This window comes from Branchiostoma floridae, chromosome 5 (assembly GCF_000003815.2).
Source record: "Branchiostoma floridae strain S238N-H82 chromosome 5, Bfl_VNyyK, whole genome shotgun sequence".
In the NCBI taxonomy this organism is placed as follows: domain Eukaryota; kingdom Metazoa; phylum Chordata; class Leptocardii; order Amphioxiformes; family Branchiostomatidae; genus Branchiostoma; species Branchiostoma floridae.
Window position 1 is genome coordinate 13539060 of NC_049983.1, and position 27986 is coordinate 13567045.

At 39.9% G+C, this 27986-nt stretch overlaps 3 protein-coding genes across 22 annotated transcripts in view; 1 reads left to right on the forward strand and 2 right to left on the reverse strand.

The window, feature by feature from the left end:
* LOC118415840 (ELKS/Rab6-interacting/CAST family member 1-like) overlaps positions 1-9566 on the reverse strand; it is a 69071-nt gene extending 59505 nt beyond the window's left edge. For 10 of the 18 annotated variants that reach the window (XM_035820680.1, XM_035820678.1, XM_035820682.1 and 7 more), the window contains exon 1: positions 8749-9565. In XM_035820680.1, the coding sequence (XP_035676573.1) occupies positions 8749-9405 (657 nt within the window). In that variant the 5' untranslated portion in view covers positions 9406-9565. Of the gene's footprint in view, positions 1-8748 lie in introns of all 18 variants that reach the window. The other 8 variants (XM_035820684.1, XM_035820679.1, XM_035820677.1 and 5 more) reach the window with 3 other exon arrangements.
* Positions 9567-15183: 5617 nt separating this feature from the next.
* LOC118415683 (histone deacetylase 11-like) lies at positions 15184-21841 on the reverse strand. Of its 3 annotated transcripts, none has more exons than XM_035820417.1 (12): positions 21704-21841; positions 20623-20762; positions 20138-20238; positions 18167-18283; positions 17858-17900; positions 17594-17670; positions 17350-17412; positions 16635-16731; positions 16453-16522; positions 16037-16145; positions 15764-15851; positions 15184-15504 (listed from the first exon to the last, which is right to left on the reverse strand). In XM_035820417.1, exons 1-12 carry the CDS (start codon positions 21733-21735, stop codon positions 15398-15400), a joined length of 1044 nt encoding a protein of 347 aa, XP_035676310.1. In that variant the 5' UTR covers positions 21736-21841; the 3' UTR covers positions 15184-15397. The 3 variants fall into 3 exon arrangements, with proteins under 3 accessions (XP_035676310.1, XP_035676311.1, XP_035676312.1); XM_035820418.1 differs by lacking the exon at positions 21704-21841 and adding an exon at positions 21242-21264; XM_035820419.1 differs by lacking the exon at positions 17350-17412.
* Positions 21842-21976: 135 nt separating this feature from the next.
* On the forward strand, positions 21977-27633 carry LOC118415684 (protein lin-37 homolog). The gene is made up of 9 exons (XM_035820420.1): positions 21977-22146; positions 22959-23031; positions 23479-23523; positions 23723-23764; positions 24016-24098; positions 24290-24471; positions 24681-24829; positions 25116-25189; positions 25354-27633. Exons 1-8 carry the CDS (start codon positions 22116-22118, stop codon positions 25150-25152), a joined length of 642 nt encoding a protein of 213 aa, XP_035676313.1. The 5' UTR covers positions 21977-22115; the 3' UTR covers positions 25153-25189; positions 25354-27633.
* Positions 27634-27986: the final 353 nt, after the last annotated feature.

Here is a 27986-nt window from a genome sequence, read left to right on the forward strand (position 1 = left end):
TCCTACATTTGCTAAGTTTTACTTTTAGATATGTGAGGTAAAGGAACAAGATATTCTTGTGAAATATAGTAACAGGTCATTTTTTCGATAAGTTATAATATGCTATAATAGTATCATCATCCCTTAATTGATATGATTTGCATGATAAAATATTACATGAAACATGAACATGGTAATGCTAATAGAAAGCCATCATGTCGAATGACTGAGATGACAATTTTAAACCAATGATCATGTTCCTTTAAACCAATGATCATGTTCCTTTATTGATATGTGGTACTTATCATATTTCATACAAAATGGATTAGGCATTACAGATGATAACTACTTTGGATATGCTACACAGAGAAGTAGACAACTTCATCCAATATTTATGCAACAGATTATCTTAGTAATTGTGATTGACAGAGATGTATGCCTTCTATACAACATTCTAAACATATCTCTGAACCCTCTGGCATAGCACAAGACTTGGAAGCATATCAAGTATGCAAAGGAAGCTGGGGTTAGGATTGTTGTTCAAATCATATCCCACACAGACAGAAAAGGCAAAACTACCTACCACAATATTATTATCCTAGGCTTAGTAAAAAAAGGATGTCTTACAATTTAAATTCAAACAACTATGTATAAGACCTGTTAATTATCACTAACGACGTAAAATATCTAGAAAACAGAGCAAGATGTAAATCTCCCATCCCTCCCCCACCTGGAATGGGCTGACCCATCCTAGTACCAAAAAGCAGTATTACAGAAAACCATTACTTTGATACTAGACACTTAGGCTTTATATTGAATATCCTGATAAATATGTTTTTAAAATCAATAGAATTCCCCAATTAGTCTCCACAATTCCCAGATAACCATCTGACTATTTCTTTCTCGGCATATCCTTGTAGTTTCAAATGTCTGATTAATAATTCTGCTTTGTTATACTTTCAATTTGTCTCTTCAATCTTTTCTTGTATCGTCCCTTGTGTACGTCGGAATTGGGGCATTGCATTTCAAATTCAAACCACAGTTGCTGCCTGAATCAATAAAATTTTGCTAACCCTCATTACAACATGATACAGGTTATTGGGTGTGCTGCCATATGGTAAGTTAAGGGGTCAGAAGAAATAGACATCACTGGGTCAGGTCTGACTAGACTGCAGTATAGAAATGTTTTTGGTTTTAGAATACATAAGGTGCTGTATGGGATGCGAAAGGCAACCATTTGCCTCCACTTTTGGTAAAGTAATAAGGAAAGACGGTCCATATAATATGATGTTTTCTTTTTTTCTGAATTTACTTTACTGTTCAACCTAGGCAGCTTTTCTTCAGATTTCTGGGACATTCTTTTATTGTTTTAATTTTGCACAAGTTGCTTGAGTCTATTGCAGCTTTATTCATAAAGATTGCCATTGGGTTAAAGTTGATTTTTCAGGAGCCTTGTGTGGTGTGGAAGCAGAAAGATCACTTTGGCAGCCTTCCTTGTTTGTGGACTGCTGATGCCATAACCTTGGAAACTCTGTACTGTGATCCATCCAATATTCCCCGCCAAGAAACCCGCCACGCAATATGGTCTACAGACACTACTTTCATTCACTACTGCAGACACTACAGTGTGTAGATACTGTAAATGCAGAAGTGTTCGCTGTGGATTAATGTTCGCGGTTTTCGTGGTGACCACTTCACCACGGAGAACTTTAAACCACTGCGAACATTTTTCTATAATGGTATAGACTGCAGTTTTAAGTTCGCGGTGTTGCCGCGAACTTAAAACCACCACGAAAAGCCCCTTTTCCCGCTACCACGAAATTAAATCCCCCGCAAACTTAAATGCATTTACAGTTCCCCCTCATTATCTCCACTCTTTCTTGATCTTTGGTACTGTCCCTAGCAAGTCACAGTGAGACAGATTAGGACTCAGTTGTAGGAGAAGAGGTGGCTACCAGTACCAGGTATTTCACTTTCACTGTAGCCTAACTAGCATAACTTCTAAAACACCCCTGTTGCGCAAGTGGTCTGTTCCAAAGTTAGGTCAGTACTATAGGGAGATGGATGACACCATACTGTGGCAGGAGTCACCCGTAATTTATGGCCAATGCATTGGAATATTCCCCACTGCCATTATGAAAGCAGAGAAGAATGCAAAGCAAGTTGTCTGTCCCAGTAGGGGAGCTCCAAAGGCCCATGCTTTTATATGATTGATGACAAACCTATTCTAGTCTGAACAGCAGCATACAAAATATGGAGCTCTGATGCCTTGTCTGAGAAAGCCACTATTCCAAGTTCAAGACACATCTGGGAAAATACACCAAGGTCAACCAAAATAAACAGCCTTCTGGCATCAAATATCATACAAGGAGTTTTCAGTTTGTCATCACCTCAAAAACACATAAACTTCCTCAAGTTCCTGCACATACCAGTAGGGCAACCTGAAGTATTCTGGTAAACTTGAACGCCCTTGAACACAGTGAATGGATGTAGCAAGAGAATGTGTTAGGTAACAAAAAATGCATTCAAGGAAGCTGATACAGATGTCAGGGTACCTTGAAATTCAACACGTAATTGTAAAGAGGTTTTGACATCTGTCTCAACAGTGAAATGGCCATCTACTTTCCCTTGGAGCATTTTGTGGGTCTACATAGAATAACCTTGAGTCAGTACTGCCCAGTCGTTTTTTCATTATCACCAGGAGCTTGACAAGCCCATCAATAGCTGCATGTGCATGTACTTTTTATTGACCTGAAAATTTAGGTATAAACATAAAGCAGAAATGCTGCACTTGTTGATTCAATGATTGTCCTGTCATTACCTTTATGGCCAAATATGGGTCATGATTTCGACTCTAACATGGTAGATCATCTATCTTATGTTCCTTCATTAATGTTTTAAATACTTAGCCTGGGTATCAGGCCCCCAACCCGATCTCACAAGATAGACATTTTTGAGATCGGGCTGGGGTCTGGTATCATACAGCAAAAAAGGTACCGTATTGAATACTTCATCTGAAACAAAAGTGAAGGCCATACAAATGAGGCATGACAAATGAATTAGTCTTGGAAAAGCCTCTTAACACAAGAAGGTGTAAAGGGCCATCAGCAAAACAATCCTTATTTGTCATGCTCTCTTGAACAAACTCCTGAGAAAACCACTAACAAAACTGGTGACATGCATGACAAATAACACAGATTTAAGGATCACAAGTTAGTGCTTGACTAAGTCTCCTAGGGTTGTACTGAGTGTTGATCTATCTTCTATTTTACCTCATCGTGCTGATAAGGGGCAATTCAGCAGTTGTGGAAACTTTACCAGAAGCCATAAGAGTGGGGAACCTTAAAAATGCTCCATTAATTGGCAATATTCTTGTATTGGCTGGTCTTTCATTAGCTTACTTTGCACTTAAGAATTCTCATTTACACTACAGCACATATAACTCAACCATCTAAAATGTTCTTTTGTAAACTCAATACTGGCTGTAACAAAGATTCTATATTTGATATGTAAATACAAATTATTCAGACAGCCACAGAATATGGTGATGGTAGGATTGCTAATAGAGCAATCGTAGGGAATTTCGCTGACGGAAACGACCCTTGACCTCACTGAGCGACATCCGCCAGCTAGGTCGGCCGGGCTCGCATTTTGCTTATCCTTTCGTTCAAAAATTCTGGAGTTTAGTTCTTATCAAGAGCTTCTACCCAGTGCACAGCGTGTCTGAACCACTGAGGCACACGATTCCGCCAGTAGACGATGTGGGACCGCTGGATGGCTCACGGAATCGGCCGATAAAGCGCATCACCACGAAGGACGAGCTGTCCGAACACCACGCCATGGCCAGGCGCGCCATCCAGCCACTTTCGACAGCCAGTAACTCGCTCTACCTGGGGCTCCGAAACATCACGTCACTGAAACTCTGTCTCAGACAACCTTGCAGATGCTACGAAGGACTTGCCCTCTCTATTAGGGGACGTACAGTCCAACTGGAGGCCAAACGGTGACCGCCCCCCACCCCTACAGTTCCACCGAATCTTCTCGAATTCTCGCGCCCTTCCCGTTCTCGCGAGACGTTCGTGATTTCCCGTGACAATCATGGTCCCATCAGCGGCGCGGCAGCTACGTACATGAGCGGCACTTCCTTCTCTGCGTTTCTTCTGTTCACCTTCGACAACACTAGGAAACCAGCTCCAGCGGCGTGCTGAAGACCCTCAGGACCCCTCACTTCGCAGTACTAAGTTAGACTCACCGCGTCGGCGCACCTGTTTCCGGCCCGAGTCTACGCTGTTCGACAGTGCCCAGCGGCGTTCTGCAGGCAGATCTTCACCAGTTCTGGACTGTTTCCTTGACACTGACCTGAAATCTTATACTCTCTCTAATTTACTACAATAACAATACCACCCTTCTCCACACATTTTGAAGCCCAAGGAAAACGAATCCTTTACAAAAAAACTTGGGGGTTTTATATCTTGTCTCATCTATCAATGGCTGGTTAAACAAAAGTGAATATAAAAAAAAATACCAATCTGAATGACTCTTCTCCAGATGGTATAAGTCAACAATGTTTGTGGAATCATGATTGAACCAAAATTATTTCAATACATTACGAATATTTTCAGAACTGATAATTCAAATTAAGATGCTCTCCCAGGAACGTTCTTTAGTTTAATTGAAACCTTGAGGATATGCAGTACTATATGTGGGAAGAAAGATGAATCATTGAACTGCTCTGAAATCTAACCTTTCAGAAAAAGAAAAAAGATGGATTGACCCATTCATGTCAGATAGTAAAATGTCTGCTCTCCTGTAGAATCTGGCCTTTCAATCCAGACATAAGAGGCTCATGTCTGGGATTTATATAATTTAGGATAGGCATTACAGAGTGCTCTCCTGCTTGGACTTTGTGTAGACTTCAATAGTGTACATTATCGGCCTGGCAGGCGGTGTTTTGTGCATATCTTTTTATTCCCTGCAACTGGTAGCCAAAATCACCCTATTTCCTCACCAGAATTATTCAACTCCCAGGTGGCTGTGTTTGAAGCTGCCATCACAAGTATCAGCCTTTTGTGTCCTACAAAATAAAACTTATATACATGACAGACATCATCTTGTTCAATATATCTAGAACTGCAATGTACATTTTAACATGCTCTGGAAATATGCATTTCAATGTTCAGGTTATGTGCAAACAGGCTGACCCATGTGCTGGGTCTACTGTACTTTTGTCCAACCCTACTGCTATTATGTACTTGCTCCAAACCTAATCATTTGCACATTTGGAGAGGGTGGGCAATTACTGTGGTCTAGTCTAGTAGGACCCTCCAGGCTACTGACTGAAATTTACATCAAAATAGAGAACCTTCCAGCACAGTCTGCAGCATCATGATGTATAAACTTCAACTACTGTTATTTCTGTCTAGACAGATTGTTGCTCCTGTCTCTCCTAATTCTTTCAACCAAGCTAAATATGACATTTGTCCTTTTGTGACTGAGAACAACAAATCCGTAAAGGTAACATAAATTTGGTACTTGCTTTTAGTTTTGCATTCAATTTGACAGATGTCAGATCAAAATACTTTTCCTGTCTTTTCCTTTTACCACACATGTAAATGATGAAATACGTACTGTTTTCATTCATAACAAATCTTCAAAGCCATGATTTCCTCTTCCTTATTCCACTCATTCTTATACATATGTGTATCAACCATTCTCTACCTTGAGAATGACAAGTAAAATTGGAAAGGAAGTTATCCCAATTGTTCCTGTTGCTAGAGAGTCCTCAGCATGACTGTACAAACAGAACTAAGTAACGAGCAGATGGAGTAAACAGTTACAGGCATCTGATCAAAAAGCAGAGATGCCCTCATCCTGCAGTGAAGCATCCTCAACTATCTACACTACTGTAGTCATCACTTCCCAACAACAGTATCCCTTTCTTCCTGTTCCACAAAAAAGGCTCTGTGATGTATTGTGACTACTCCGTATACCAAATACAGGTAACGTTAGAAGAAACACAAGGAAAGAATGTCTATTTGAATGCATGGAAGTTCCCAGTTTATTCTGAACAAGAAGAATGATGTATCTTATAATTAAGAAAAAAAAATACTGACCCCACATCTCATCTAAGTAAATTGCTACTTCCAAATATATGTACAGATTTTCACGTGGACACTTCTACTAAGTGGTGAGGACAATCATGCTTGTTTGTCTGCCAGCCATCTTGGCAGGTAGGAAATGTGGCTAGAAGATATTCTTCCCAAAAAAATTTTAGAAATCAATCATTCATAACAATGAAATCCAAGACTAAAAAGCATCATCATCGTGTAACATATATGGGTATTTTTCCCTCCAACTTGTACAGTCACTCAGTACATCCTCCAAAGTTCATGTCTAGCATTCTTCCTGAGTCGGTATTATCACTTGTCTCAGGTGACAGGAAGCAGTTGTCATGTCACCAGAACGTCACAGGTAAGACAGGCCCAGGTCAGGGGGTAACTGAAGCTTGATGTTTTCATCATGATGATTGAGCAATTGTAAACATTTACAGTTTTCATTCTCACAGCAATCAACTTTACATGCACTTAATCTTATAAACTATTATTGGATTACAGATGACAATTGGCCACTTTCTCCAGGTCCTATAAAACCCTATAAAAATGTATGCCCTGCTTAAAATTAACATGTAGGGCATGGAATGTGATCACAACAATATAGAGATAGGGACAGTAACACAACAACATCAGGGTGTCCCTTTTCAAACTTTGACCTTTGCCCTCAGGTCTCCACATATAGGCCACCATCATATTTGTCAACCAATTATAAAACATGATATGTCTGCTCCACCCAGAAGTGCCCATAAATATAGATGAAGCTTAATGAGAAAGAGCTGCCTTCATTCCTGTAAATCTGCCCAGATTTCTTCCTCAAGGTAGCAGCAATCCTTGCATAAGCTGCTAGTACACTATACAGTGTGAGTAACATATTGACAGACCATTATTCCTCCCATTATTTTGTGTGTCATCATACAGATAAACATTGGACATCACTCCATCTTCTGGACAGCTTTAGAGGAAATTCTTCAGATGAATCCCTTCCTGACCCAGATCACGTCTCCTGCACTGCTTTAGAGGTTCTCTTGTATCAAAATCACTGGCAGCGCCAGCAGTACACAAATCAGCAGGGTTGAAATAGGTCAAGCACTAGACTGAGCCCCATTTTTGGTACCTCAGGAGACTTCATCATGGTGATGAATGCTTTGAATTACGTTGCAACATAAAATCCTCTTGTTTGAGTTTGATGCTGTAACAAAGGTCAAGTTTTACAGTGGCAATTTTGTCTCAACAAATTGAAAAGTGCAGTTGAGCCGCACAATTCGAAAGAAATGCGGCTCAACCAAATTACAACAAACTAACAAACTTACTAGAATCCTAAGAATGGCAGTTGTTAGAAAAAAATTTACCCACTTTCTTAATTTGATATTTCCTTTTATAATTGACAGAGTCAAGTGTGACAATGTCCCATTGACCTTTGATCCCTGTGGTGGCCATGTTTGCAATCTTGCAACATCACACCATAAACACTTCAGTTCTGCTCCATCAGCCTTCTCTCTACAATCAGAACATTCCTACCTTGTGATAACTACACTAGTCCTTAGCAGGACAGCTCTCCTTGGCACAATATAGTCAGTGGGTGTTTCAAACTGACATATTCCTGTAGCCTGCTAGGTAATAACATCTCAAGAGATGGCATATTGACAGCTAATTGTTTATCCTAACATCCTGGAGGACCACAAACTCCTTATTACAAAACTCCTGCATGATGTATGAGCAATAACAGTTTTGCCCTGATACAGTATTCACTTGGGTCACAGTTGGGTGGTTCAACCAGTTCAGAAATAAGAAACTCAGTATTGGATATCTGGTGTCCAATCTTCTAGATGGTGGGTGTGTCACAGCATCCTTTTGACACTTATTTACAGTCGTTGCCATACTTGGTACCATGTACAAATGTCGAGCAATAAAGTTCTACATATCTAATATTGATATCGTAATTTTTGTTATTTTCCACATCATATTCATAGCTGGATAAAAAAAGGCCTCCAAATTGTGGGTGGGCCAAATGCCCTCCCTGTTTCAGATCTGCTGGTCCAAAGTCCAGGAGAGGGGGTATGGGGAGGTCAGAGCACTGAGCTTGGGACACAGATTACCAGTACAGTTCTCTTGGGGAACCATGACAATAAAGATTTCATTTCATTTGAGGATTCATATTGTGCACTTAGTTGTTGACTGCATGAAAGTCACTGTACTTTTTGTTGTCGTGTCAATAAATCTTCTGTGTGTGCTTCTGCCTTCAAGTGATGCAGAACTGATGATCAACAGCTACATGTTAATTTGACATCTCAGTTTGGTGTCCCAAAGCTCCTACAACCCCAAAGCTCCTACAACCTCAGGTCCACCTGGACATCCTCATTGCCCTATGATACTGAAATGATGGGTTCAATCAACCTCCATCAGCTGCCATCTTGGACATCAGAATGACCACTCTTCAAATAAATAAAAATTGGCTCTTTCTTAGATAGGTGCTGAGGGGACTACAGAATGAAGCGTAAATCATCTGAATACGATATTGAATCTTTTGTGTGACAGAAACAGATGGTCAATGTGAAAATCACACACCACTTTCACCTTGATCTTATCAGACCCTAGGTGTGAAGTGTGCACCCCTTAGGCAGAATTTACACCTGCTGTGTACGTCTCAAGTACATACCTGGTTCTCCTCGGACGTGACCCTGAGTTGCTCCTTGAGAAGTGCAAGTCTGCTGGCCTCCTCCTTCCGGATGGCTCGCTCCTTCTTCAGCTCTGGGCTCCAGAACGTCTTGATCGAGTTCATGGAAGACTGCAGCTTCCCCTCCTTGATCTCTATCTCCTTCCTTAAGGCTGAGTTCTCCCGCTGCATTTCCTTGGTCTGGGATTGCAGATCGACCATCACATTGTCCCGGACCTGCCTCAGCTCATGGCTGTGCGGCAGCTGTGAAGCCATGTTCGCGGTCACCGTGTCTGCACTGGAGCTGGCGGGGAGGTTGGGACTGGACCCGCGGGCTGGGAGAGGGGAGCCCCCGAAGGAGCCTGACCGGGAGTGCCCGGAAGCGGCAGGACTACGTAGCGGAGACGAGCGGCCTGATCGTGGAACGTGAGTCGGACTGCTGATAGGATCTATGTACGAGGACATACCTGTGTTGTAGACAGCGTTCAGGGACTGGATGTTCTCCATCGACATGCTGGATGCTGAGTTCTTTCTACCGAGGGAGGGGGAGCGGTGCTGGGCCTGGGGCCGGGGCGCAGTGTGGGAATTACCTGGCCGCGACTGGTGCCCCGAACTGCCGGGACTCCGGCCGTCGGGAGATGACCTGCTCTGCGTGTACATCGTGGTCCGATCAAGCTGGAGGTATTCCCGCGCCGGGCATGGCAGTCCGTTAGGCTGAAGGAGACAAGATACCGGAGAATTTCCCTAACCAAACCACCATTGTTCGACTGCGATTGCGGTCCTCAAAATGGCCTTTCGTTGAAGCTGGGCGAAACCATTCGGTCAGGGAGAGTGGCATTTGTTTACATTCTTACAAAAGCAACATACTAAGCAAATAATACAAGTGGTCTTCACCCTGATATTACAAAAATCTATTTCAAACGATATAATTAATAAAGCTACCATTATATCTTTATAGAAATGAACAGCGGTGACTAAATTTGGGATTCAAAAATGATACGGCCCCTACAGTATATGCATTCTCTGCATGTGTAATTGATTTGCGGAAGCCAGTTTTCTACTTCCGGCCCCGTTCTCGATCTATGATCTCTGACTCTCTGAGCAACAAACGAAATCGCAGCACAGCCCTGAAGCATACATCCTGGGCGAGTATTATCCCTGTGAATTGAATAGAAAAGAAAGTTTCAAAAACCTTTTGCTCATCCTTAGTCCTTAGACATGCTATCAAATGTTACACTCGTTAATTATTTGCGACAAAGTATTTGCATCCTTGACCTCATCCCAGAAGGCAGAAGCTCGCTGCTGTCACTGACTGAAGACAATCGATATTTTCCAGGGGCAAAACGGGTGAATTTTTGCGCTTCCTTCTTCCCTTGCTGGAAAAGATAGATGGGTTTTGAGTGATTTCTTTTTTCCTGCGCGCTCTATTGTTGCTGATTGTTGCTTGAGTGCACTTCTCATTTTTCATTTCAATGCGGGAATGTTATTCAGCGAAGTCCAGTGTTGTTAAACGGCAAGCAAGGAAATGAATTGCCATCATTGGAAATCACGTCAGGATGGTAATTCCCGCCAAAACTGAGTAAAGAAAGGGAACTGTTACATCATTTTACCGGTTAGTAATTCAAAGACAAGACCGTTGAGAAGTGAAATCCGGAAGCGTCGCCTGTTTGGATGAATCACGCGAAGGTGCACCGATAGAGTTGCCTACGGCATTGTGGGAATGTTTGGCGGTAAATTTTGGTTTGTGACGGCTTTTGCTACAAATTCCAATAAATACATCATTGCATTAAGCGCTTGCGTTATCCACATTCAATATAAATTATTACGCACCGTACATTTTCCAAGGACACTTCGGAACTAAAAGCCGCTAAAGGGAAAGTTTGGTATATTTGTCGGAGCAAGGAGGTTATCCTCCTTGGTCGGAGGAAAACGGGCTGCGTTTGAATCGAAAGGATACTAATACATGTATGACAAGACATGACTGGAATCATGATTTCTCGACCTTTTTAAATTCGTTTTAGCCGATTCGTAACTAGCATCCATCAAGTGGAAGTAGTAGCTTCGCTACCCACTAGAAGACTTTCAACTTGAGCCTAGCTATTATAGTGACTGTTAAAGCTGAGCCAAGTTATCCTAGTAGCGCTTACTCCTCAAATTGACGAAAGCTTGCATTCAAACAGTTGCGATTTTCTTACTGGCAACATGTAAGGTCAGTGAAGTTTGTGTTCTGTGTTCCATCAGATCTGGACGCGCGCCCGTTCCTCTTTTAAGCTATCTGTATCTGTATCTATATAGCCGGTATAACCGCCGTTCGGCGTAACACACCAAGCTGAACTACGGATTCAATAGTAAGTCATCCTCCTAACGCCCGGTCCCCAACGGCACTACCTTATGGGGCCCTGCTGTCCCAGGCCCTACCTACGGGTATTATGATTGTCGCCACAAACAAGCTGTCAACCAATCAGAGAACAGGCCTTCCTTGGGCTTCATTTTGTCGGAAGCTGTCTCGCAAAGGCCGCTGGGAAGCTATCAGCCAATCATGTTACGTATTACCATGACTTTGTTTGCTCACCATGCCAACGCCCGATCCCCAACGGCTGACTGCCCATATAAGGGCAAGCTCATTAATATGTAATAAGTAGGGCGGGTAATACCGCCGGCAAAAGGGAAGGAAAGCAGAGTACAGTCAGGAATAAATGACTGACGGTACTCTGCTGTAGGAGAATGTAGTAAGTAGTTCTTTACTACTACACCGGATAGATACCTTGGTATCCTTGTTACTAGTATTTGGAGAACCCTCTGTTTGGCATTGAAAATGGTTGAATTTTCATATGGTTTATCAAGGGCTTATTATAATAACGTCCTTTTGCTTTATCAAGTGTAAGCTTACTTTAAGGGCCGGTAATTCTAAAGAATGAGTAACATCGCATTGACGCTACTTGCAGGTAGTTGCTGTTCTCATATAAGTTATGACGTTACTGTTGTGTCAAGTTATCACAAAGGCGCCGGTGTGTAAAATAAACGTTTGTTGGCCATGGTGCTGCCTGGCGAAAGTTTGTGCTGTTGTTGTCATCTTTCCTTTTGATTGCATTGGGGATTATCATATACTTACTGTTGCTTTTTCCTGACAGGTGTGGTAAAGAAAATCCAGGCGCTTGGTCGGGTTGCGTGCAACGGGCGGACCGACCCGGTGGGGACTTCTCCAGAGTGGGCGTTTTGTTGGGCATTCGCTAAAAAGTTCGTGCGAGATACTAGCACATGGCCGAAGGCTGGTATGGCGGAACAGACTGTCAGAAGCTAAACAAAAAGTACAAGACGATAATGCACCGATATGATACTTTGACGACCACTTTGTTGACGATTCTACTCAAGATTTGTCTCTTGGGCAGTGTTTCAGTAGGTAGGTGTAGAGACCTTGAGCATTTTGAACCGTTAACCCTCACTGGACTCTCACAGTGATTATCCAGAACAAAGAGGGATTTTGTACAACTAACGTTACATGTAAGATCTAACTACTGCAAACCTTTGATTCTCAGTGTTGAGTAGATGATAATAACGTTTCAGGCCACTTTTGGAAGTAAAGGTAGGTTTATTGGACAAACGCATGTCCTTTGGCAACATGTTACAGGAATATATCTACTGCAGATCAGAAACATTTGATGCTAACGCAGTACCTTATTGTATGCAGTCATAGATAAACACCTACAGAGTGTCTGAGAAAAACAATTTCATACAGCCCATTAAACTGAATCTGGAATGTCAGTTAAACCATCTACAACACAGTAACGTTGACTTGGTCACAGACATGCCATATGTTGGATATGAAACGGTCATAATGTGACATGCACCATAAAGTTGAAATTGCATAAGTAATCTGAGCGTATCCAACAAGAATGCATTTTTTTCCACTATAGAATTTTAACATTCAAGCACATTGACTACATCTTTATACAGTGAAGCCCTTTGCATATTAATTCAAATCAACTTAAAAATATATTTCTTATAACCATAAATAAAACACAATACTATTCCATTCAGTCCATTTCAGTCATTTTACACTATAATTTGAGTATAAAGCCTGGTGCTAGAGTCCATTCCAAGACACCATGAGGGTTTTTAGGTGATATTTATAATTAGTCTGAATTATTTTGAATAAAAGAATATCTGAGCCACAATAATCAAATTATTTTCAAAAAATTGACTAAGAAAATACTCATTTATTTGATTTTCTTTGAATATTTTAGAAACATTTTGAAAGTAACTGTACAAAAATATCTTTATTTAGAATAATTGTGAAACCTCTCTGTGATTATTTCACATTTACAAAAAATGGTAAACCTGGCCAAATGGTTAAATTAGTTTATTGCCCCCATAAAAGTAAGCCCTATTGTTGCATCTGTATATTTTTAGGTTTCACTGCTGGGCACCGGTGGATCCTTTGTGGTGGGCCATTGTTGCATGGCACCCAACCATACTTTGCAAGGATGTGTGAATTGCTATCTTCCCAGCCCACCGAACCATTTACAAAAAATGGTAGAAAATGGTAAATAATGGTAGAATGCTGTTATCATTATTTAGAAACCATTAGAAGTATCCAATTCCACAGCATGAATATTTCCAAAGTTTTACAGGACCAGGGAAATATTTATAAAGTTGAAACAGTGTTAAAAATATTTCTGAAGTATCAAATGTCCTAGACATATAATTACAAAACTTTATAATCAATTCTAAACAATGGCACCAAACATCCGCATGGTGTCTTGGAATGGACTCTACATGTCAAAGACTACCAATTCATTGGATAATGCTGGAATAGTAAGGAAAATATAATGCATAAGCTAATAATGCTTGAATTCAGTAATGGTAACAGAAGCAGTTGAATGCCAAGTAAAATCTTACATTGATCAACTTAAATGATACAAACCTTGAGGAAATGTTGATTTTCTTTAGATAAAAAAAATAAAAGAAACCCCCTTATAACAGTCATGGAGGACAGAAAGAAGGCAAAATCAAGGAATGGATCCAGCTCTATGGATTGAGTGCTACATGTAGAATGCTGTCACACTTCCACTCAACAGTAGCCAATACATGTAAACAATACTAAAATTCTTATTTTGATTGTCTTGTCCAACAGCCACTTTCCTGTTTGTTGCATGACCAATACAAATTTGCTACAAAAAAAAAATAGGGAAAAGGCCAAGTACCTGCACCATTTAAGTGACAAAGAGAAAGCACCAACCTGATGAAATTATTTTTGGTAACAATACAATGACCATCATAAAAAAGACATACAGGTCATGCATACAGGTCATATGTTGTAAAGCTCATAATGCGGAATATTAGTAGCACTTATCCGTCTTATGTGTACTATTCATATCATGTATCACAGATACTTTACTTTACTCTGAGGTAAGGTAATTTCAAACAATATACACCACCAAGCAGACCGAAGTATATTGAAAGCTTATTCATCATCATCATCATCAAGCTTATTAGCCAGGGAAAATACAAGAGCATGTGGTATGTACTGGTACACTGCAGCATGAATCATTACAATATTGCATATTTACAGCTGCCTCTCAAACCCAACCCATTGCAAGGCTGAGAAAAGGGCCTTAAGGGTCAGCTTGCACCAGTGGCAGAGATGTGTACATTTTGGCCCCGTTCATGATGCAAAAAATTAAATGGTTCTATCGGTTAGGCCTGGAAATCCGACAGCAAACGACAGGAAACAGTTTGCATTTTAAGTTCACGATGCAAACTTGCAAACAGTTTCAGTTCCCTGAAAAGGCAGGGTATTGCCTAATGCGACCTCTGAGGTTGTTGTGATCTTGCCCAAACTTGTACTTCTGTGTCAGATTATTGGTCTTTGATCGAAATTGAACCAATGTCTTACTGAATTCGAAGCTGGGTTCTGTTATGACCTTGGAAAACATTGTGGTCCTGATATATGCAATGCTATGACATTTCCACTGGATCTCCTGACACATTCCTCTTGCGATATCAGGACTGCTGGCTCCTCAGTCGACCAAGAGGCGGCCTGATAATAAAAACGAGTTTTACGATTGAAAATGTGGCCGAAACACCCGAATAACAGATTAAAAATTGTACTTTTCCTCCGTGGCGCCACCAAATATGAACGCACATGCCCAGATGTAGAAGTAACTAAAACGGATCGCACCGCTTTTGCATTCATGATGCAAATCCGCAATTCCGGATAAGGAAGAAACTGTTTCAATACTACCTTGCGAGGAGGTACCGAAAAAACCGTTTCCTATCGCTTCAGATCCGTTGATGACAAAACTTATCTGTTTCAGCTGGCCTAACCGATAGAACCGTTTCATTTTTTGCATCATGAATGGGGCCTTTGTACATAAAACATACAAATGTACTTCCTCTATTACCACATACATATCAAATCTGAAAACATCACTTTCCTTTAGTAAATTCTATAGTGGGTTTGTCATTTTAAAAAGACAAAAAGCTGTCAAGACCTTACATACAAAATACAAGCTTACATGAACAGGTTTCAAAAATCACATTTAATTCAAATTTTGCATATTGAAACAGTTTGACACTTGTCTCATCAGAACATAGTGTTTACATGCATGATCATCAGGTAGATCTTCATAAAAACTGTGAGATCAAACTCTCAGATCTCTGTCTCGACTGCTGCAGCTTGGTGTGAGATCAGACCTTTTGCTATCAAGTTCTTGATGGAATCTGCGATGATCTGGGCTGTTCTCTTCTGGTACCCACCTGTAGATGGAAGTAGGACAAATAAGTATTGGAAAATGAATGAAAAGCAGTAGTTTGTGTAACCTTTGCACATCTATCTGTAGTTGTTTAAAGCAATCCAGATACAAGATCCCATACCACTGCTATAAACATGTAAAATCCTCATTTTTGTAGTCCTTCCAATTACTGGCTCTATGTTTTCAAACCCCTAGTAGAAAACAAGGAAGGAATCATGCCCGTTACATGTCCTTGTGACTTAAACACGTACAAATATACTTACCCGAGGTAACCATGAGGATAGGGATTTGCCTGGGTCTGCCCTTTCCCCTAGCAAGCTCAAATACCAACTGATCTCTCTGAACAATACCCTGCAAAAAAAGACAATAAAAGACATACTTTTGAGTACATACACAACAGACTACACCTGCATAAAGACTGTACTTGCAGTTTAACTTCTCATAATGCCAATGCTGGTTCAATAAAAATTTAAGACGCCATCAACTTGTGCAAGTTAACAACATGTTGAGTACATAGACTGAAAGCTAGTAAATACCTCAGGTGATATAGACAGGGCTCCCAGTGGATCACCCTCTAGGACATCAGTACCTGCATTGTACACTATGATGTCTGGGTTAAACTCTTCCAGGGCTTTCTCAAGGTTTCTGTAATAACAAACATTTCACACTGTCACATGTCAACCGATACTAGAGAAGTTCATAGATAATATCATAAAAGGGTCTATCAAAGCAATCTCAAACCTGAACAAAAATGCTCTTAATAGCCAAAAGGAATAAAAGAATTTTCAACACTTACATACACTAAAGAACTTTCTTTCAGGTCTAGTTTGTTGACATGTAGTTTGTTGGCATATTTAGGCACACTGTGACCATATAAGATCAAAATCATGTACCTCCTTACAAGATTATGACATTAATATGTACATGTGTGACTTGAGTGAGTGTGACTTACTTCCTAACAAGACTGAGGTAGCGATCATCTTCAGTGTAGGCCTGTAACTCTACCTTCCGTCTGATTGCACCTGAAACACATTGAAGGCATCCATGTAACACTTACTCAAATCTTCCTGTAAGTACTTATTTCTGAAAACACTGCATTTCTTCCAGGAATCTTAAGTAATCTTGGCAACCTACCTTTTGCATAGCTGTCATGTGGATAGATGTACCTATTGTATACATCCATGATGTAAACTCTGCTGTCATTGATGAAGTCCCTTTCATGGCCGTTACCCTTTGATGAAGAGAAAGACATTGAAGTTAGTATATATGTCAGGGTAAAGATTGTGATCTGGTAGAATTACCAATTCTGCCAGTACAGATCCTAGTTGGAGTTTGTAGAAGGCATTCATAACTTTTAAACTTCATGTTTTAGATCAATGAAATGGAAGACCATCCTAATGCATTCATAGATCAGAGACAAACATATATATACAGATAAAAGAACAAGCCACGGAACATTTTACTTTGGTCCTTGGGCAATGATAAAACTACTGATGGGTAATAAAAATATGCCATGTTTTCAAATATACATTCTTAGGTTTATGTGTTGTCAGTTCATCCCTTTGTAATTTTTACTAACTTACTTCAACAATTACTCGCACTTACTACCAGGATTCCCACCTACAAATCTTCCCCATTGACAAACTAGTACTTCTTAATGTTTCCCCAAACACATACTAGCTTTTTATGTGTCCCTGTTTGTAAATAGAAATGAAACATTTCCTTATACATTAGTGCATAATGTGTCCCCAATCACTCACAATACTCCTTTATGTTTCCCTCTCTGCACACATCGATAAATGAATTTGAACTTTTCAACCATAAGTTAAGTTTTACTTCACAGACCTACCTGATGGGCATCTAGATCTACAATCATGGCCTTGGAGATGCCTTCCATTCTCTCAAACAGAAACTGTTCTTGACAAAAGAGATTATACAAACAATCATTATTAGAAAGACAGCCATTCATATTGGGACAAATAAATGAAAGGTATCCAAGCTATTGTTCCACACCAAAGATGAATATCAGTTTATTCGACTGAATATGTGATAGTGTACATTATGCACACTTATTGAAAATAGCATCCTCTCACCTTGATAGAGAGTGTGATGTCTGCATATGCACAGAACCCCCCTCCCCTCTCTGCAGAACAATGATGGAACCCACCACCTGGAAATAAAAGTGATATCATACCATGACCCTACAAAGTCACAGTTAATCATGTGATGTTGCACATAAAGAGACTACATTGCTTTCAATGATACAAGGAAATGAACAGGTGGAAAAATGCCTTGTAATGGCGCTTTAGTTCTGAGCGTTTTTCCCAGTTTTTGCAACTGCTGTAAGTTTTACTTACCAATGTTCAAAGCCCAGCCTCTTTCCGTAGCTAGCTTTCCTGCCTGCGTTAAAAATAAAAGTTGGAACAATCCTGGCTTTAACCACTACAACAGTGACATCATGTGTCATGACTTCTTAAAACAGAGCTTTATTGCGCTTTTGTATGCTCTTGCTCTTATGCTTACCTGGTATATGTAGCACTACTGTAACAGTAACTTTAAAACAGTATGTGGCTCTTCCCACATGCTGTCCTACATGAAAAATGTTGGATGATCTTTAGAAACAGGAAATGATGTTTTGTTAGAGTTTTCTCCAGTAGCACACATACCATAACTGTTCCCCCTGTCTGCAATCTCAGTGGTTTCAGCAGCTTTCTTTGCACAATGAAGTTTGGCAGCAAAGCAACAGGGGGCACTTCTGTGATGCCAGCCACAACCATACTCCACTGAAGAGGAAGAAGAATTCCAACTTACAATGTTACTCCCTGAATACATCTATGTCATAAACATACACAGTAATAGTATTAAAAAGGCTTAACATAAGTTTTAACAGTTTTTTCACAGTATCAAAGCAACACAAGGATATGGAGTCTCATAACTTTTTGTGTAATTTACTGTACATATCATTGAAAAAAAAATGAAAATGTCAACTTATGAATTGACTTACCTTTTTTGATACACATATATTGATAAATGTATACTAGGATGTTCACTTTTTAACCCATGGTACCATTATACTATTTTTGTCTATGGCTATAAGGGACCGTACGGCATTTAGCGAGGGGGGAGGGCCGGTCGCCAGGGGGGGGAGGGCCAAGCAAAAAAATATTTTGCCAGGGGGAGGGCCTAGCAATTTTTTTTTTACTTGGGGGGAGGGCCAAGCAAAAAAAAATATCTTGGTCTGCCAGCAAAATATGTCCCTTAAAATCCAAGAAACGGCGTTTCAGAGGGTCAAGATTTCAAAATTTTTCTGGACCTCTGCAAGGGATCGCCCGAGGTTGGCGCTCGGGATACAGTGAAAATGCGAAAGGGAGGGGGCGGGGCTTATGCATGACGCCCTCGAAAACCTTCTTCACGTACAGAAATGTTATTAAACTCTAGATTAGTCTGCCAGCAAAATTTACCCCTGTCTTATTGCCCACAAAATGTAAGAAATGGCGTTTCAGAGCTCGAGGGTAAATATTTGCAAATTTCTCTGGATCCCTTTTGACGTGACCGGCCTCGCGCCTTTGATGACCGACATCGTGATAATGTGTTTGGGGGGATTTAATTTTGTATTTCTAAATTGAAATGCTATTAAAGTTAGCTTTGTTTGTCAGCAAAATATCTCCTCAAACTGAAGGAAATAGCTTTTAAGAGGGTCAAGATTTCAAAATTCTCCCGGACCTACCTTGCGATTCTTCGTGCCTTTGGCGCCGAACATGGTGTTCGGAACGTCGTTCTCAAAAACTTGAAACCCTCGTATTTTTTTTTATAAAAATGTCATCTAACCAGCAAATTTTCCCATAAAAAAGCAATGCAGGAAATCGTGGCCCAAAAAGCGTGGCATTTCTAAAAGACCTCCTGCTAATCTGCGGTCTCACGCCCGCCGGCGGCTAGAGAGAGGCGACCGGTCTTACCCCGCCGTGGGAATCAGCGTCACGCGTCGGCGCCCCCCTCCCCACTACAGTTTTGGAAGTCTAATCGTGCTGTCGTTTTGGTTTTCATTTTTTTCCCCGATTTACCGTAAGTTATTACCACCACAGAACCAAGAAAAAGTCCAAAATATGTAAATTGAAAATAGTTTCCGTCAAGCCGCTCAGGCCCGCGAGCTTGCAATACGTAAATTTAGGGAGCGGGGCGCGCGCCGCTTCGTGGCGCAAATCTACTAGAAATCCAGGTACAAATGCTTTTAGGTGTTGTTTTAATATCAAAACAATGAAATAGCTTCTATAAAGCAAATATTTATGCCTCTATGAAGGAGATATTTATCCCTCTATTAAGCAGATATTTTGAGCCATTCTGTTTTCCTTTTTTTACTAGGGGTGAGAGATCTGCTTCTCGATGAAAATCATAAAAAAAGTATGACGCAAAGCACATTTCCAAATGCGGGAGCGCAGTGTTTTATCGGCGTCTTGAATATTTTTTTTCAAAGTTGATAGGAGGGGGGAGGGCCAAGCAAAAATATTTTGTCTTGGGGGGAGGGCCTAGCAAAAAAAAATTTACCTGGGGGGAGGGCCATGCAAAAATTTTTTGACCCGACCCTCTGGCGACCGGCCCTCCCCCCTCACTAAACGCCGTACGGTCCCTAACACACTCACCTTGAGGCTGTTAAGGTACCCACTGCTATGTACCATCAGCAGGTCTTCCTCAGTGGCCTCTACAGGAGTCACTACATCATCATCCTTCAGTAAGCCGCTCTCTGCAATAATACCAATGTGTATTATAATATAGCAATAATTTCATTTGCTTAAAGACCTTGTCTAGCTTGGTCAAATAAATGATGATGTAATGCTTAACTTAAATGAAATTCTCCATTGCCATATCTGTGCATGGTTCATTTACAGTTACACCTTTAAATACTTTTTGATGTGCACTTCTTGATAATTCTTGAATCCAAATGGTGGTCTGGTCACTGTTAGTCCATTGGGCCAGAGGATAGGTTGGTACTGCCCAGGACCCAGGTCGTGCCGATATGTAATTTGGGATCCTGACCCAAGGACTATTAGTTTGTTTACTATCATCAAGGAGGTTGAAAAAGAATTTTTTTCAACCTCCTTGCTATCATAATACAGTGTTGAATTACCTTTCAGATACCTGAAGACTTTACCCCATTTACCAGAGTCGAAGGGATGCAGCTTTTCCAAACCCAGGAAACCAATATTGTAGTCAGAGCTGTAGACGATGGGCCACTTGGACTGGGGGATATCTTCATGTAGTCTGGTACTGTGGGAAAAGTGGTCAGACAGTTAAGCAGCTTTAGAAGATATATTTGAACATGTTTGATATTGTCATTATGCCATATACAAATGTACAATATAATCTTAATGCTGATTATAAAGAAAATAAACAAGACCATAGCATGTCTATAAGACAAAAGGTCCAAAAACTGGAAATTCTTCTGCAGTACCAAGGTCACATGCCAGGAGGGCCAAACTTGACCTTGACTTTCATCTTTCCAACTCCTACTCATATACCAAATGTCATTACAATCCATCCAGAGATTCTAATGTTATGCTAACCAGAAATATCTGTAAAGACAAACACATACACAGGCAGACAGGCACACAAACAGACAGACACACTAAAAACAACATTTTTCATGGAGGAAATAAAGTCACCAAATTATGAATCAAACTAAAACAAACAAACTGACAAAGATACAGTTGGATCTGTCAATATTCAGATACAGATCTACAAATCACCAGGCCATTAGGTGATTGTTTTTTTCTCTGTTGCCATCAAAGTTCAAAGTCTAGTGTATGGATGATGTTTTAACATTTTTCGCTTCTGTTTTCTGAGGATTGGGATCTTGTCTTTAATTGTGCCATTTGTGGGAGAAATAAAGTGCAAAGTAACAATACTATAGGTGACATCCTCACCAAATTTACCGAGAAAATAGCATTATTCATCACACTTAAATTATAATGATGATTCACCATCATCACTTAAACATCAAACAGGTAAGATGACATCATGCCATCACACGTAGCAACTTCCTTCTTCTGCAGAGTTTGGCAAATTTGGCAAAATTGCAAGTAAGTCAAGTCACAAAGACATGTACAAATGTATGTTGAGTTTCTATTCAACTTATATACGCTGTATAAGGTAATGATGATTGAAGGCTAAGCCAGGAATCACAAGAAAACAAGTTGTGAAGTACACACCTCTTTCTGTCATCTGCAGCCGCCATGATCATGACGATTGTTTTGGTCGAAGTCTCGTGTTTTCTCGCAAACTTTGTGGGCGTGAGTTGTGCGAGATTTCACATTGGAACCAATCAGAGAGCAGCTTTACATCCGGGATCTTGGTACTCTAATGGCGTCTCTTTCGAAGTAGGAAGAGGCGAGGTGAGAGCGCACCGAAAATATCCTACAAATTCCTGGCTCAAAACAAATCCGTTCATAATTTTTCCACCAGACTGACGCCCCTTCGCGGAAGGTTTTGCCTGGATATCTATTTGTTTGGAAGGAGGGGAGTTTTGTTGGTCGGATTTCAACTCCTACGTTGGCGGAAAATTTGAGTTGGTGACTTGTGTGTTGGTCCCCTGTGGAGTGGTGTGGGAGGGGTAGTGGTGGCATGGCCGCCAAGGTGAAAATCGAGAAGCCAGGTAAGGAAAAACAAAATTCCACTGCTGATAATCGGATTGTTGATGTGACAATACGTTAAACAAGTGCGGATTCCAGTGATCTGGACTTGTGTACCAAACAAAGTGTTGGGAAAAAAGAAAAATATCATGCTACTACTTATATCTTTAGACAAAAATAACTTGTGTTTGTCTTATGATAACAAGCAGCTTGTGCTAACTAACCCTGTACAAAGGTGTCGATCACATAGCAGATTGTGGTGATAAAATATCTTTTATAACGTTCTCAGCATACATACTGCAACAATAATTTTGTGAAAAAAATATGGTAGAATTTAATTAGAATTAGAAGTTGCTTCCATAATTATGATAGTTTATAGAAATTATTTGACTGCACCTGTCAGATCTATCTATCTATCTATATTGCTACTGGCCAAAACCCACTACGGGGTATCCCGGCCAGGGAGGTGACGGTAGTGTGGCCGGTGGTGGTGCGTAATAAAAGCGCGATGCGATGGAGCGATGGAAGTCAAATGAAATGATGCAGAAATGTGCTTGTTGGTTTTATGTTCTTGTTTTTTGCGATGATTACTTCACTGCAAACTCAAAGGCAAACCACCCTGGTCCCACGTAAGGCAGTTTATCATGAATGGTTTTGGAGCTAATGGCAATTTATAAGTAGCCTGAGTACCATCATCCTTACTAACTGCTGGCTTAGTACTTTCACTTACTTTCCGTGGTTAGCAAGGGAAAGTGCTGAGCCAGCGGTCACTATGGACCAAGGTACTCAGGCTAATTTATAAGTATGATATTTATTTGCATATGTTTTCTTTCAGCCATGGAGGTGACTGCTGCGCGCAGTCGGCTGGATGGTATCCTACAGCACATGGTGGAACAGAGAGAGGATGGGTAGGTTTTGGGGCACTTAGAAACAAAGTATGGTAATGGTAGGAACTGATTTTTTTTAATAGGTATACTGGTTATACGAGTAGTTTTGTTTTTAAGATAAGTAAGCAATATGGAATTACATTCTGAACATTAAGTATGATCTGTTAAGAAGATTAAGATTTCAGGTATCAAGGACTGGGGTATTGGACTTTGGGCTTGAATGTGGATTTGATTGGATTTGAATATAGACAACATTGAGAAGAAAGACATATTACTAGAAGTAATTAAGGCTGCTTGTAGCATCTTAACAACATGATTTGCAGGAGAAAATATGGCTAGTTTTCTAGAGGTCTGTATTATAAAATTAACAAGCTGATGCGTTAAATATAGACTATTTTCTGTTTGTGTACAAGTGTGTACAAATAGGGTACCAGTGTCATTCCTCAAATAAACATGCACTTTCCACAGAGCTGGGGATGATGGAGACAAGGACGAGTCTTCAGGAGAAAACAAGTAAGTCTGGCAAAATGTGTCCTCTTACTCATACATATACCTGTACACTTGTAAAATTTACAGCTTGTCCACATTGATGTGATCCATGTGACAGCTGCCATCTGAATATGATGAATAGATGCTGTATGATATTATGACATCAAATGTGGTAACATTACATTAATGATTTTATAATGTTTCCATTTCTTATCCTCTGCAGAGAGGTATCCCCATCAGCTGGAAGCTCAGGCAAAAGAGGAGGGTGAGTTGTTTTTCTTTTGATGCTGTGTTCTGACTTTGGTATCTACAGATATTTTCTTAGGTGGTACTTACTGTCCTACAACTCCTGGTTGAAGTCCATTGGAAAAGGTATGAATGTATAAAGATGATTTTGTTTTTGGTCTTTTGTAACTTTTTCCCTATTTCCAAGAAGAAGATCAAATCTCTTACCTCCACAAAGTTTGCTTATAAATAAGTATGTATTAATCACTGAATGCCTCCTACTTATTTCAGTGGTGGTGGGAAGTCATCCAGAAAGAGGAGAAAGAAGGATTTATCTTCAGACCTGAACAGTGACTCAGCACACTTCCCACAACGTAAGGATGTGTTCATGAGGGTACAATGTACCATTTTGTGGTTTGGTTCCAAAAAAACACAGTAAGATGTGCAGAAGACACTTGAGAGTAGACCATAATAACCCACATGTAAGAGTACTGGCATGATGATTTTGAAATGCAATAGATTTGTTATTCAGAGCCAGTTATTTCATACACTGTTTCCTCCACAGATACATACATTATGAAGCTGTTTGATCGCAGTGTGGACCTGGCCCAGTTTGAGGAGAGCACCCCTCTCTATCCCATCTGTCGGGCATGGATGCAGAACCAGCCCCACAGACGTGTCAAGGTAGAGCCCGACTCCTCACCTCAGCCTCTACCAGCAGAGCCCACACCAGGCACCAGCAGTGAGGTATGTTTCCTGTAGTTTGTCCCATTCTCTCCACTACAACAAGGTGTACAGAGCTTTCCTCTTTTCGGTTTTCCTCTCATTTTTTCAGCATTTCCCTCTACAATTCTTTGGGCGTGTGATAGCTGAAGCGAGCAGTTCTGTTGTTTTGAGCTATAGACTATGTGGGAAAAGTCATGCAAGGTTTAAGCTGCCTTCTTATATGTTTTTAGGAGGGGAGGATCCTGACAAGCCCAAGGAATACTTCAGCCTCCCTGCCCCTGCACCCGGGCAGGAAGAAACCACTACAGATGGGGAGGTGCAGGATAGGAGAGTGCCTTCACCAGTACCACAGCCTGATGAAGAACTCAACATCCATGCTGTAATTATGCCGTTTTTCCATCAGCATCTGTTTGTTATTTTATTGTTGACCAAAGGAAGTAAAAAAAGCGTGAAGATCTTCTTCATCATTGCCTTGTCATAGGGCTGTACTTTCCAAATAATCTCTGGTTATGGTAGTGATTTTCTGCTGTGGTTGTTCCTTTCTTCTTGGTTGTTAGATATCTATAGAGTTTTTAAAAATGTGTAACTGAAATAACAGATCAGGGTCACAGTGTCTTCCAGTGGCAATACATATAATAGAGTTATTCCAAATCTTTTCTTTGTAGGATCAAGACCAAGCACCGATACAAGAAACTTTGCTGAGCAATCATTTGCAGAGGTGGAAAAAAGTCAGACAAAAGTAAGTTTGTTCCAAAGTATTAACTGCTGACCCTTGAATGTTTCCTGTTCTGTCATGAATGTTGTGTAATGTAAGTCTTGTGTTACTGCATGTGTACAGATTGATGTGTTGGATGATTATTATATTGCTTCATGTGTAACAAACATGACTGTTGATTTTCCTAGGTGGAAGGAGACATCAGGGTTGAACCAGGGTCGATATGCAGAAAGCATGACCATCCTGAAAAACATGTATGACAGGACAGTCAGATGAAGGGGAGACTGTTGTTCAGGTCAAAATTTCAAAGGCTTGTCTGTGTCTTTCCAACACACCATCGCCTACTCATAGAAGCTACTACATGTACAGCTAATTTGGTTTCAATATATTTTTAACTTTTGTACTTTGTATACTCTAGTGCAGGTGTATTTTTTAGTTTAAATGCTGCCTGTATTTGTGGTTCTCTAGTATGACAGCTACTGACTGCCTTGTACACTTGTAACTCTTTATCCTGGTATAAACAGTACCACATGACATACATTCCACTTGGGGACTTTTCTGATACTATAACAGCTCAGTAGTAACACAAACTCATTGTTTCTCATACAACCTTCATTGTTTATCAAATATGTAGCAGTGTTATATTCAAGTAAAACCACTTGTTGATTCTCAGTAGTTCTCAACTTCTCAGGGAGCCATTACAAAACTCACAATGTCAAAATGTATGATGTAGCCTGAACAAGAACAAGACTCTTATTTCTGTACTGTATTTTGCTACTTACTAAATTATCCTTAAATTAACTTTATGGAATTATTTACATGTTTTATCTACAAAGCCCCATTTAAATCTGGTACGTTTGAATCTAGTACAATCAATGTCTACAGTAAGTAGAATGATACAGTCTCACTGCACATTATGTTTCTAGTGTGTGAAACATCTGATAGGGCTATATGTAAGTGCAAATAACAAAACACTTTTTATTTGTGTGGTAAGCTACAGGCAAGTCTTCCAGCTTGTAATAATCTAGTAGGGGTTTGTGTGAAGAATGTACTCACTATGTTTGTACCAATTATATACATGTGTATATATACACTATATTGATTAATAAATCGGAATTGTTAATGCCCAGAAGAAGACAGACAAAAGGTAAACTTTGGTAGAGAAAAAATGACATAGTTACGTAGTGTGGTCTACTCATTTAAGCTGATTGCAAAAATAAATGGTATTGCAAAAATAAAGTTTTGTATGTTGTTTTAGAAAGCTGATTGCAAAATAAATGGTATTGCAAAAATAAATGAACAATGTACTCTTGGTCACTATTTTGATGTCATTCACATACATGTAGTTGGTCCTTTTTGCCACTATCTTCAGAAATGGTCAATTTCAATTATTTGATACCAGTACAGAGACATTAAGACTGATGGTGATACTACAATGTAGTATATCCGATAGGTATAGTACAAGAGAGGTTGGAGATATTTGTGTATTCAATGATAACTGTAAGATGACATTAATGTAGCTGTTACAAAAGTTTTTAAAATGTGCATTTCTTCACATTTCTTTTGAGAATAGGAATGATGTCGATATATGAGATAAAATATGCCCCTGTAAATCTTGGTTAGCTACTTACATAATGATGGTACATAAAAGTAATATGTATGTCAGGGCTTTGTGTCATATACACTCTGGTAATTTAGAAATGTTGGATTGAAGAGAGTGGACAACCTGGGGAAATACATAGCATTTCTTAACAATTATGCTTTACACATGTTGAAGCAAATTTCTTGTATACAAATGTTGGCTGTGACATGATTAATGGTAACATAAACTTTATAGTAGTATGTCAATTAGTTAACCATATTTCCTACCTTTTGATAAAAATGAAGAATTAGAGCACAAACCTCTTGAATTTATTTATTTTCCTGCTGCGCTTTCTCATGTAGCTTATACAAATAATCTGCACTCAAGCCAGTGTCTTCAATTACCTTGGATTGTTTAGCTTCATTTTTTACTCTGCATTTTATCAAGGCCTGTTAGGACCAAGAACTTATCAAATGTCCATACTGACCTAGTTCACTAGAGTATCATTGCCTCTTTGGCTCTGGCTTGTTTTTTATGTGTTTTTAGTCAGCCTTTCTACTTCTGGACTTAAGGCATAGGCATTTTTCCCTATGGGATGTACAAGAATAAGCAACATAACAGTACGGTTTGTTATCTGGGTCTCAGTGTTTCTTGTTTGTATCCAGTGATGATAGTCATTTCATTGAATCACTAGTTTACATCTGAAGGTTGATGTATCAGAATTAGAAACTTTGGCTTGGAAATGATATATGATATAACTGTTAACAATGATAGGTAGCTATATCATTGCAGATTTCTACTTGTACTTTCAGCATATCATATTGGCAGTTGATGTGCTCCATTTTGTAAATGAAGTGAAGATGAAAAATGAAATATAAAATGATTTTGTGTTATCAATGTCACTTTTCTGTATGTCAATGTACATGTAACGTTACTTCTGTTTCTGCATTTCCCCCACGTGTCTATTTTATGATCTATAAAGGTATCTGCTATGAAATAACGTTCCATTCTGTCTCTTGAATGATGAATGTCGAGAAGCCAAACACGCCATGTCTGTAAGATAAATGTACGCTTATGCAATAATGTTGAATGTAAATGAAGTCTTTACTAAGTCGCTTTTACACTAGCTATTGGGCGGTTAAGTTCAATACCTTGAGTTGCTCCTGGTAGGTTAATTGCCAAGCCGTACTTCTTTCTTGCTCCTGAGAAGTTTCTTTTTCACAATTCACCTCGAAGGCT

Coding starts and splice junctions, on each gene's coding strand:
- LOC118415684 (XM_035820420.1), top strand. CDS start 22,116: ATGGCCGCCAAGGTGAAAATCGAGAAGCCAG. Junction 23,524..23,722: donor GAGTCTTCAGGAGAAAACAA/GTAAGTCTGGCA, acceptor TATCCTCTGCAG/AGAGGTATCCCCATCAGCTG. Junction 24,472..24,680: donor CACCAGGCACCAGCAGTGAG/GTATGTTTCCTG, acceptor ATATGTTTTTAG/GAGGGGAGGATCCTGACAAG.
- LOC118415683 (XM_035820417.1), bottom strand. CDS start 21,735: ATGATCATGGCGGCTGCAGATGACAGAAAGAG. Junction 16,732..17,349: donor TAGATCTAGATGCCCATCAG/GTAGGTCTGTGA, acceptor TCTTCATCAAAG/GGTAACGGCCATGAAAGGGA. Junction 16,146..16,452: donor TACCTCAGTCTTGTTAGGAA/GTAAGTCACACT, acceptor TTGTTATTACAG/AAACCTTGAGAAAGCCCTGG.